Here is a 13035-nt window from a genome sequence, read left to right as displayed (position 1 = left end):
TTCATTTACTGCGTCACCAACCTCCTACACCCCCAACTATTTTTTGTGCTCGCATTTTGTTTCTTCTTCAGTGCTTTCTTTTAAAATCTTGCCCTCATTCTCTTCTATGTGTTCCGTGGTCCCTCAGATTTTCTTTCCTTCATTCACTCTTTCATTGTCTCTAGTGGTGGTCCCTCTGGTTTGTATCACTTTTTTTTAAGGAATGTTGTTTATTCTGTCGTTGTCTTTACTTTGCATTTATGTTTATTGTGATTGAAGGTTATTTCATTGGTTCTTTGAAAGAAGGTCGTTGTGAGTAATTGTGTTTTCTTTTCCCATCCAGGTTAGCCTTCTTAGCAGCTTCTGACGAGTTAAAGTTTTTTTCTGTTTGCTTGTGAAGTGAAATTTTCCGTTTCATAAACTATATAAACGCGTTTCAAACTTTTACAAAAGCCGTTTCAGGAAAAAAATCAAAATTTATGGGAAACGGATTACAGAATCCGTTTCATACACTGTGAAACGGATTCTGTAATCCGTTTGATAAAAAAATTTGCAAATTTTTTTATGATGGGAAGATGGAGAAGTGACCATACGTCATCTAAAGTTATCGTCATCTCCCCAATGGGTAGATGAAAAGTATTAGTCTCGGGATGCCATCTCTCCACGAAACCCAATACTAACCCAAGATCGATATATTCATATAAAATATCGCACAGAGGCGATAATCCAGAAGCTAACACAAAAGGTGTAACAGAAGGGTGAGGACGTCCTAATTTCTTCACTTTTTTAATATGGGACACTACTTTAACAACTCGATCCTAACAAAAGAAACAAAAAATAAATAAAAGTACTTAACAACAACAAAATTAAACATAGATAATAACTTCTTACTGACCTGACCATCCCATATCATGCGTGCAACATGATCCTCGTACCGAGTCAATAAAGATGTATCATATGGACCACCAGGAAATCCTCCACCATCGTTATCAATCCCCTGCTCATCCTCCTGAGGAACGTCGGAGACCTCATTCTCAACAATATCATCCTCAACAACATTAGCCTCATGTTAACCCCTTCTACGAGCCGAGGCTGTCGGTCTCTTGCGTGCACCACCTTGTGTGGAACTCTCGGGTACATCATTTGAACCACGTATAGATAAATTTTCTCGTGTCCTAACCATAGCTATAATAAAATAAAATAAAAATTAATAAATAAGAAATACTCGCCCTCATCTTTCGTTTTTTTTGTACTCGTAAAAACAATAACAAAACAATAACTGTAAGTGCAGGTTGAATTTCACAAATTGAAGACTAATTTAAATAAAAATTAAAGAAGTAAATCAAATGATAAAACGGATTTCACATTTCACTCGAAAACCAAAAAACACAGCCAAAACGGATTCCAGGTTCCGTTTCAACAGTGTGGGAAACGGCTTGACCTAAAATAAAAAAAAGGAATTCGTTTCCTAAAAAAAAAACAAAACAAAACGGATTCCACAATTCGTTTTTGAAAAAAAAAGGAAACGGATTACATAATCCGTTTCCAAAAAAAAAAAAAAAAACCAAACGGATTTCACAATCCGTTTTTGAAAAAAAAAAATAAAAAAAAGGAAACGGATTACACAATCCGTTTCCAAAAAAAAAAACAAACGGATTTCACAATCCGTTTTTGAAAAAAAAAAAAAAAAGGAAACGGATTACACAATCCGAAAAAACCAAACGGATTTCACAATCCGTTTTTGAAAAAAATAAATAAAAAGGAAACGAATTCCACAATCTGTTTCCTAAAAAAAAAACCCAAACGGATTCCATAATCCGTTTTGTAAAAAAAAAAAAAGAGGGGAAACGGCTTCCACAATCCGTTTCCCAAAAACAAAGAAAAAAAAACCAAACGGATTTCACAATCCGTTTTTGAAAAAAAAAATAAAAAGGAAACGGATTCCACAATCCGTTTCCTAAAAAAAAAAATCCCAAACGGATTCCACAATTCGTTTTGTAAAAAAAAAAGAGGGGAAACGGCTTCCACAATCCGTTTCCTAAAACAAAGAAAAAAAAAACTCGAAAACCCTCTCTCAAATACACAGATATCAACACAACACACCTTCCAAACTATTTCCGAAGCAGGTTTAAGACAAAACAGCGAAGATGTACACATTCAAACCTACAACTAAAATCAATTAAAATCAAAATACACACGTAATGTGAAAAATGGAGAACGGATTCCACAATCCGTTTCCTAAAACAAAGAAAAAAAAACTCGAAAACCCTCTCTCAAATACACAAACATCAACACAACACACCTTCCAAACTATTTCCGAAGAAGGTTTAAGACAAAACAACGAAGATGTACACATTCAAACCTACAACTAAAATCAATTAAAATCAAAATACACATGTATTGTGAAAAATGGAGAAGCGACGGGAAGAGATGAAACGCGGTTGCCGACGCTAGGGAGAAGAATGGTGTGTGGAGAAGAGAAAAGGATGGCGTGGGTGCTGTTGTGTGGGAGAAGAGGGAGAAGGTGGGTGCTGTTGTGTGGGAGAAGAGGGAGAAGAGGGAGAAGGGGGATAGTGTGTGGAGGATGGAGGCCCTGCACCTTAAAAAAACTAAGGTAAAAAAAACTTAGGTCAAAGATTCCAAGTGCAGGGGGTGCAGAGCGTGCAGGGAATCTGCTTTTGGGGGTGCAGTGCGGTGAGGCACGAGTATTTGGGGGTGCACTACGGTAAAAAAACAGTAATTCATTTTTTAACCATGGGCAAAGATGGAATTAAAGTAAGTTTTGGGGGTACAGGAGAAATCATTGGAGGTGCAGGGAGAAGCCCCGTTTCACGTTTACCTGTTTTGCTTGCAGTAGCCACACCCCAACGTTTTACGAGTTAGCACACTCTTTTTACTGTTTGCACCTCCTTCTTTTTCATTATTCCCACCTCATCTCCTTCACCTTAAGTATCTAATTTTCTTCACCAACTTTTAGAGACCATTGTTAAGATAACTCCTGTATATGTTATATCTTATAATAAAATATCATTAAAAGAAATTTATGCTAAAGTAAAAATTATTATCGAATCACCCATTAATATTACTTCAATGTTAGAGGTGTTAGAAGTCTCACATCTACTAAAGATAACACCAATATGTAAACCTAACTTTACAATTTTGTGAAGTTAAGTCAGGTTTAAAGTTCACTCCATACAAAAACTAAAATATATTATAAAATTTTAATCAAGCTAAATTATATATATATATATATATATTATTTTTTTACTCATTTTTTTCTTATTTTCCTAGTATTTTAGTATGTTGTTAATCCTTTTAAACTTTTTAGAAATTAGTTCTACCATATTTTTTCAGTATTTTTCAATTAACAGATACGTTGTTAGTAGACATGTCAAAGTGAGCCAACCCGGCTCACACGGGTTGGCTCACCACGAGCCGGGTTCAAAATGAGTGAACCCAACCCGGCTCACTTTCTGGTGAGCCAGAAATTTTGTAACTCGGCTCAACCCACCACGGGTTGGTGGGTTAAGTGGGTTGGCTCACCAACCCACCTAAAAAAATTATTTATTTATTTTTTTTATTATTCAAATATTTAAATAAATTTTTAAGTAACTCATGAGATGAGAATCATAGTAAAATCAAGAACCAATGTTTTGATCATGCTCACCACCAATATATGAAAAATTATTTCCAAGAAAGTATCCATTAGTCTAAGAAAGCATGACTAATATTACAAATTTTCTGTCATGCTATTCAACAAAATATAAATAGAAAAAACTATACATTTTTTTCATGCTAATTTAGAAAAAATTTTTATAAGACGGTTACTTGAGTAATTTACTATAAAGATTATAGTTAAAAATTAAAGTATCAACATATATATAACTTGACAATCAAATTAATTAAACATTCAAATAATTCAAATATAATTAAGCAACATTCTAGCATTTAAAAATATGAAATTGTGAACAAATATAATTGGAGTAATAAATAATTTAAAAAAAAATTAAAAGAAAATTTAAAAATAAAAATTTAAAAATAAAAAAAAATTGTAAAAAAATGTTGGTGGGTTAAGTGGGCCAACCCACCTTCAACCCGGCTCGAACCCGTTTAACCCGTGGGTTAAGTGAGCCGGATTGAGTTCAACCCACTTTTGAAAAAGTTGAATTTTTCTCAACCCAACCCGGCTCGAACCCGTGGTGAGCCGGGTTGACTCACGGGTTGAAACCCATTTTGACATCTCTAGTTGTTAGCAACCTACTTTTAGTAAGAACATAAGTCTTCAGATTTATTACGATCGACTGTCGACTAATAAAGAGATCAATACCACAATTCTTTTATTATTGATTTTGCTATTACTCTAAATGTTAACATTGTTTTCCAGAATTCCACACCCTTTCCTGCTGTAAATAAATAAAAATGATTTTTAAGAAGAATAAGGGATGTCTCAATTAAAAGTAAATTAAAATATATTTTTGTAAATCTAATATTTTTATATTGCATATTAAAATTCACTCCATTTTGTCAATTAGAATTATTTTACACTATTATTTTTTATTTATTTGTCTTCAATAAAGATTTAGATATATTTTTTCTTTCAAGATGCAGCTCTTGCTCAGGACAAGCTATAGCAAGAAATCCCGATTCAACATCCTCAGTCTCGAGGAAAAAAAAAAAAACCTTCTCATAATTCAGTGCAAAGTTAGTAAATTAAATTTAATTTGTTGTTAAAGATAAATAAAAAAAAATGATGTGTAAAATAATTTCGAATGATAACCGGTAAATGAAGACAATTAAGAAGGATTTTGAAACATTATATAGAAAGGACATAGTAGCAGTGTCAATAAAAAGAAAATAGAAAAACATGAATTCCTTAGGAAGAATATGAATAAATAGAGAAAGGGGTGAACAAAATGTGTGGATCCGTACGCATCCGACCAAACATAGGGAAAAAATAAATAATTAGTCCGTTTTGCATAAATATAGATAAAATTAGATAAATTAAAATGGATAAAACAGGTTTAAATAGTCAAATACAAATCCCAAAAAATAAATTCTTTAAACAAACAAACCCTAGTCACCTTTGTCCACTTTTTCATTATTTTTTCATATTTAATATTGATTTATTAACTTATTAGTAACCTAGTTATTATAATCTTTTTTATTATTGATTATTTATTTAGTTTCATTGATTATTGATTTATTAAAAATGATTTACTAACTTATTTAGAATGCGGGAATATTTTTTATTGATTATTGATTTATATTTATTGACTATTGATTTATTCGAATATTGTATGTTAACCATGTAATAACTTAACTTTTTGTGTATCTTTTATATTTTTAATTAGTAATTATAGTTGTAATTTTTTAATTATTAAGAAATTAATTTATTTCATGTGTTACATTCATCAATTTGTTAGTTTCATTAATGGAATGAGAATGTTAATACATGAAAAAATAGAGTTCAACTATATAGTACAGGTAATTTAATAAATAAAATAAAATTCAAAACAGAGTATACAAAATTCATAAATTTGTAAAATTAGTTTGTAATGCATATGTTAGTTAATAACAAAGGCATTAAATGATAAAAAATATATTTATTTAATATAACTTTTCTATTTTTCCGGTATACTATTTACATCATTCTTTATAGTTTTATATAGTTTACTTTTTGCATTTTTTAATATTGTCTAACCTTTGTATTTTATGAAATTTATTCAACATTTTATGCATTGTCCATTTTTTCTATTATTTTTATAATTTTTTTATTATCTAACTAATATTTCAATTAAAATTAAATTTAAATTATTAATTTTAGGTAACTCAATCATAAAATACCATTTAAAATAACTATATAAAACGTATTTTATTAAAAAATATATATATAAATAACTCAAATACCTTCTTATTAAAATAATAAAAATATATTATTTAATTTTATAAAATAAAATATATATATTAATTTATAATTATATTTTTCTAAATTTAAATTGATAAAAAATATATATATTATAATTTTAAGATTTAATTAATAATTTGATTTCTCTATTTATAATATTAATTTGTTTTAATCTTTGTATTTCTTTTTGAATTTTTGGAAGATGGGAGATGGCAAAACCCTTTGGGAGGACCACACTCTCCAAGTGTTTGCAAAGAAAATTCCATAATCACGTCAATCCCATTTGTTTTCACTCTCACAAACAAATTAGTAAAAGATAAATAAAAATTGACGACTACTTCAAAAAAAAAAAATGGAAACAAAATGGAAAATTTCCATGGAATGATTGTCATAAAGAAATTTATTCTTATTAATATGCCTGAAGCAGAAACTTATTATTGAAATGGTAGCCCACATTAATTAAAACAGTTTAAAACAAATATCAAGGATAAACTTCTATGATAGATTTGAAGCCAAACGCTGGACTAAACTTGCAGCTGTTGAAGCCAGCACGGTGTATAAGTTTCTCCCATTCTTTCTTTTCTCTTTCTTTTCCATTCAAGAGAGTCAACATCGCCAAGTCAAAGTTCAGTTTCAACTCAGTCACATCTCGATCATCACCTACTTCATCAATCACCACGTCTATGATTATCACCTTTCCCTCCTTCCCTTTCCCAGAAATCGCTTCTTTGCACTTCTTCAATATCTTTATAGAATGCTCATCATCCCAATTATGCAGAACCCACTGCAAAATAATTCACACAAATTTCAGCTATATACGATCAACATCAGGAAAATTCGTTACATAGACTCTATATTGATTTTAATATCATGTTAAATGTGGAGTTTAAACTTAACTCAATTCTACAAAATCAATTCTACAAAATCTGCTTGTGAGGTAAGATTTGCACCTCACTTATATATATATGGTATGAAATTGTTTTATCTCTGATCGATAAGGAACTTTAAACATATACCTTGAGTAAAACTGCATCAGCGGAAGGAATTGATTGAAACATATCACCACCAACAAAACTGAGATTTTGGGTTGTTTCCAAATTAGCCACAACTTGTGGTTGGTCAAGGACTGTGCATTTCAAGTGAGGAAAGGCTTCGAGTATGACCCTGGAGACAGCACCAGTGCCACCTCCCACATCGATAAGAGAATCCAATCCTTCAAACACGTGCTTGCATTGTTGCAGACCCAGTTTGATCATTTCAGAATCAGCGGCCACAGCCTTCTGAAATACGTTCAGAAACTGAGAATCATTGTTGATGAAGTTAAAGTAAGTCTCTCCGGTCACGCTCTGGAACAACGGAACCTGAGTATCCTCTGTAAGCACTTCCTTGTTGGAGGAGTTCCACATGTTGAACAAACTGGGATGATACGCCACTTCCGCATTAGGTGCTAAGCAGAAGGAGTTGCTTCTGACCAGAAACTTTGATGCAAGAGTCAGAGAATATGTTTCTTCTTCTTCTTCAGAGTTCTGTGAAGGTGTTTTGGTGAAGAAGCCATTGTGTGACAGAAGGCGCATGAAGCGATGGAGAACACCAACTTTTGAAGGGGGAAGATTCAGCGCTGCGGCCAAGTCGGAGAGAGTGATAGGTTTTCCGTGGCGGTGGATTGCGTCGGCGATGCCTAGCTCCGTCGCATACTTCACCGCCATGCAGCTTTGGAAGCCGAGGAGATATTTGTTCACGTGCATTTGAGCTTTGTATATTTCACTTGTGTTTGCACTGTCATTGTCTGTGAAAACCATTTTTTTTTCTTCTTTTTTTTGGAAGATCTTGGTTTGATGTGATGTGCTTTGTGTGTGTGATACATGCTTATTTATAGGTGCTTCCATGGATGTATACGTAAATTTGTAAAAAAATATATAAATTTTTATTTTAAGTTAATGTTACTTCATTTATTGTTTGTCTAAATTTAAATCAATCTTGAAACGTATCAGATTACTTTAATGAATTAATTAATATTAATTGAGACTTTAATGAATTAATTATTAACATTAATTGACATTTTAATAAATTAATTATTAATATTAATTGACAGATTAATGAATTAATCATTATTCATCCGGTAATTAGTCTAGAATGTTAACAGCTATGATGCACTGATACTTTAAATTTTGGGTCACCTAATTGTGTCCGACACGTGTTCGTGTTCCATACTTTATGATACTTTATCGATACTTAGTGAAGAAGTAAAATATCTAATATATAAAGTCATGGTACAATACGAGAAAATTTTAAAATAATGACACATTTTAGTGACAAAAAATAATTAATCATTATATAGTGACAAATTTAAGTACCAATTTAAAAACTAAAAATTATTTGCAACTAAAATAGTTCAAAAAAAATTATAATTGGTGTCTAAATTCATAATTAAAATAGTTTTTATTATGCATTGGTTTATAAATTGATCCCTAACATTAGTTACTAAGATTTTGACTTTGACTATTAAAATAATTAGTCTTAATAACAATCATATATTTATTATGTTTGTAAGAATTGTTATACATTTCAATATTCATATATCGTGCATCATAGGTCGACAATCATCTATGATTTAAACATGTTTTAAGAAGAACTTTCAGAAAATGATTATTTTTTTATTTGTCAATTATTTTTGTTGGGCTATATTTCATCATATGGTTATAGTTATATATACTCATTGAGAGATTGAGGTTTCTATATGGTTATATGACATTAGTCTTACACATATAAGACCTTTAACACCACTTTTACACAAAAATCTTAAGGTAATGATGTTATGGGTCATTAACTTTGTCTATTATATCCAATGTGAAACTTTGACTCACACTTTGACTATTCCCAACAATTTTTATTCCATACTAATTTCCTTGAGTCTTAGACATCATTGTTTGTATCTCTCTACGTATATACAATTTAGCTAATTTAACTCTCAATTATAAAAAACAATTAGGTGATTTAAATTTTTACCTTCATGAATTTATTTAAATATTTTTTCATAATAGGAATAGTTTGTTAATGTCTCATGACATGAATTTATTTAGAGTTAATTATTAATATTAATTAACTTAACATACATATTTAATTAAGATAAAATCAAACCAACATCACATATAATTAAGTTAGATGTAAAATGTTAAATCATCTAATAAAATAAATTAATAATTAATTTAATGAAAAAATATCTTTGTGCTTCTCAGTCCCCTTATATATATATATATATATATATATATATATATATATATATATATATATATATATATATATAACACGATGCACATATGTATATCTCCATCTCTATTCCTGCATTGATATGAATATGGAAGATAATCGACTTTATTAACTGAGTATGTAGATGTGAATAGAGATGGAGATATACATATGTGCATCGTGTTTTATATATATATATATATACTACATATTTTTTATTTTTTATTTTTTGTAATTGTTTATCTTATCATGAAATTCATCCATATTTTTAATGTATTTTTATTCTTATCACAACTTTTATGCAATTTGAAATTATATTCAAATGATGTATGTCAATTAAATAATTTTATATCACAAATTTAGATATTTTTACTTTTTTTAATATTTTTATTAATGTATGTATTTTTTTTACATGTACATTTTTAACACCTTAATTTAAGTGTTCAATAAAATATATCTCAGCTCTAATATTGATTTGATGAGTAATAAAATCTCTTAATACTAAAAGAATAATAAGATAACATTTTTTTTCTTTTCGATAAAAAAAATAACATTAATATATTTAAACCAGTTAGGTGGTTTAATGAATTAATTATTAATCATGTGCTAATTGATTTAAGGGGAATGTGAATATTTAAATTTGTATATTTTTTATTTGTACAATATAAATTAAATATTTTGTTTTCTTTTACACCAAACGGTTAATTTAAAGGTAAGGTTTTCTTTTCTGTTTTAATTTGTTTAAAATTAAAAAAAAATCAAAGAATTTTTTATAATTACGTTAAAATTATTTTTTTTATTAAAAGTAAATTAAAATTCTTTTTCTAATCTATTTAAAAATATATTTGTTAGCATACTTGCTCAATATTAAGTGTATTTTAAATTGACCTAACTGTGTTGATAATTGTGTAAAGATGATGAAGATGAGATTAGTGATGTGTGAGGAAGTTGATAAATATGGAAGCTTAAAGTCAAGAAGAAAGTCCAAATTTGAAGAAGGAAGAAAAAAGTTTAAGGTTTTTAACATATTTTATTTAAGGATTAAATGGTGATGAAACATTTAATGGGTGCAGGAAGAAAATTAAGGGTGCGGGAAGAAATGGGCTCCAAACTAAAATAAAAACAGCTACCCATTCTAATAAAAAACAATAGTGTGATTATATGATGTGAGTGCATTAAATTTGATGTATATTACAATAACGTTTTACCTAAGTAAACCTATTTAGGAAAATACACAAATAAGTAATTATAACCTTCATTTAGATAAATAGACTTTGTCATGGCCATAAAAAATAATGCATGAGAAATTTATACTGATCACTGTTTACCTAAGTTTGATGTATATTACAATAACGTTTTACCTAAGTAAACCTATTTAGGAAAATACACAAATAAGTAATTATAACCTTCATTTAGATAAATAAACTTTGTCATGGCCATAAAAAATAATGCATGAGATATTTATACTGATCACTGTTTATAAGTTAAGATGCAAGTAAATAAGTTTATTTTTATAAAGTTTATACAAAGTATATTATAATAAATATCGAGAATGATAAAAGTATACTTTAATACCACATGTGATTCTTATTTATAATAATATATAATCTCTCTTTTATTTTGACATTTCAAAATATCAATTTTACTCTTTAAAATATAATTATTTATTAAGTTTTTAAAAATTGACCGTTAATTTTATAAACTTTTTTTATAAAATCGTCTATCTTTTTTTTTCTTTTTTATTATTTATCAACAATTATTTTTTCATATTTTCTTATATACTTCACTTTATTTTTAATAAATATAATTTTATTTTATATATTAACTTAATAACATTACATTATCATCACCTACCAATATAATATCATGTATATTAAAAATAATGTATATACATAGACACGACGTGTGAATGCTGGTATTTATAATAATTATTTAATTTTTTTAATTTAATATAGTTTTTTTTTTTTAAATATGTAATGTAGTTACTGTTCGCATTGCCAACCTCTATGCTGAGACATCTAAAATATATGTATTCATATTTATTGTGACGTCTTGGATTTTTGTTGTAAAAAACAAAATTATTATATCATAAACTTAGTTTTTAATAACTCAACCGTTGGTGACATGCCCTTTCTTTTATCACCTAAGCAACAATATTAATGACTATTTTTTTTTTCCAAAAACTAATCATCCAATATTTTTCAAGTTATTTATAGAAAAAAAAATGTACTTTTTCGATGATTAACTTATGACAGAAGATAAAAGCTAAAGAAATAGGTGTATTAAATTGGAGAACGTAAAATATATTTAAATTTATAATAAGAGGCACTAGAATAAAAACAGAGTTTATTAAAGAAATTAAATTCAAACTAAATATACTTAGAGGAAGTAAAACATCTGAATTACACAATAAAAAAAACTGAGTCTTATTTCTATAAAAATTGCTTTTTATTTCTTAAATATTGCATTTTATTTTGGTCTTCGTTGTTATAATCATTTATCAAAGAATCAAATTGTGCGTAATGAATTAAAGACCATATGATACCAGCAAAAATGTCTATAACGAAATTACGTGGTTTAGTGGCATCATTGTGTCTGTTTGAATTTCTTAATGAATATGAAATTTAGTTAATTTAACTTTCATTTATAAAACAATTAAGTAATTTAATGTTTTATCTTGATAAATTTATTTAATTTTTTTATAATAAAAATAGTTTATCTATATTTCATAAAATATAAATTTTATCATAAATTTAATTTGGTTTTTCCATAATTTGTATTTTTTATTTACTTTTTAATTAATTTTTACAATGTCATAGTAATGTAACATGACTTTATTTAAAATTAATTATTAATATTAATTGACTTAATAATACATATTTAATTGACATAAAATCAAACATAAATCACCATAGATAAATAATTAAATGTAAAGTGTCAAATCATATAATAAAATTAATTGATAATTAATTTAATAGATTTTTTTTATATTTTCCTTATATTTAATAATTATATGAATAACATTGAAGGTATTTAATACTTTTATTCTTCTGAATCAAAATATCTTTAAATTAATGAAATAAATATATTTTCCATTTTCAAATAAACTCATACCAGGTATATTGTCATTACATAATATATATTTATTTATTCATTTACTTTTTATTTAATATATATAAATACACTTATATATTTAAAAAGACAATAGTAATTAAATTTAAATTTCTAATAATATATCTCGGTGTTGATTTGATGAGTAATAAATCTCCTAAGGTAACATTTTTTTCTTTTTTATCACTAAAAAGTTAAATTAATAAAAAATATTTGGGATGTTTTAACACTTTTAGATAAAACACAAAAAAACAAAATTGGAATATAACTGTTTTGAGTTTTGCTTAGTCTAATTCCTAAATTTGACCATATTTTTTAGTTTATTTGTTTACCATCACATGTTTTCATAAAATTTAATACAATTAAATTTTATTTAGTTTAGTCTAACACAAAATAAAAACATAACATTCAGTTATATATCTATGGATAAGTAATTTTTTTTCTTTAAAATCGTATCTTGGCCTAAATATTTTATTTGAATCACGTCTGTTTTTATAGAAACTGATGAAAAATAAATTTTATTTAATACAAGGATATTTAACATTTTAAAAAAAATGGGTATAAATACCACTACTTACATCAATATTATACACTAACTTCTTACATTATTAACTTATATTTGCTTGTTAGAAATGAATTATCGTTCTAGTAACCTTTTTATTTTTGGAATGTTATTTATAACTTTGGTTCTACTTTAGCAGGTAACTAGCAGAATAATTTCACTTTTTTCATTTAGTTTATTTGTAACATACAAGTTCGATGAATAAAATATCTCTTTTGCATTATTATTATAA

At 27.4% G+C, this 13035-nt stretch overlaps 1 protein-coding gene across 1 annotated transcript; it reads right to left on the bottom strand.

Annotated features, from left to right (window-relative positions):
- Window positions 1-6269: 6269 nt before the first annotated feature.
- On the bottom strand, window positions 6270-7735 carry LOC114170583 (isoflavone 4'-O-methyltransferase-like). Its single transcript, XM_028056092.2, has 2 exons — window positions 6901-7735; window positions 6270-6668 (listed from the first exon to the last, which is right to left on the bottom strand). Exons 1-2 carry the CDS (start codon window positions 7681-7683, stop codon window positions 6366-6368), a joined length of 1086 nt encoding a protein of 361 aa, XP_027911893.2. The 5' UTR covers window positions 7684-7735; the 3' UTR covers window positions 6270-6365.
- Window positions 7736-13035: the final 5300 nt, after the last annotated feature.

This window comes from Vigna unguiculata, chromosome 11, assembly GCF_037176805.1.
Source record: "Vigna unguiculata cultivar grain cowpea cultivar isolate G323 ecotype 2 chromosome 11, ASM3717680v1, whole genome shotgun sequence".
Classification (NCBI taxonomy): domain Eukaryota; kingdom Viridiplantae; phylum Streptophyta; class Magnoliopsida; order Fabales; family Fabaceae; genus Vigna; species Vigna unguiculata.
This window is presented reverse-complemented; position numbering and strand designations above follow the sequence as displayed.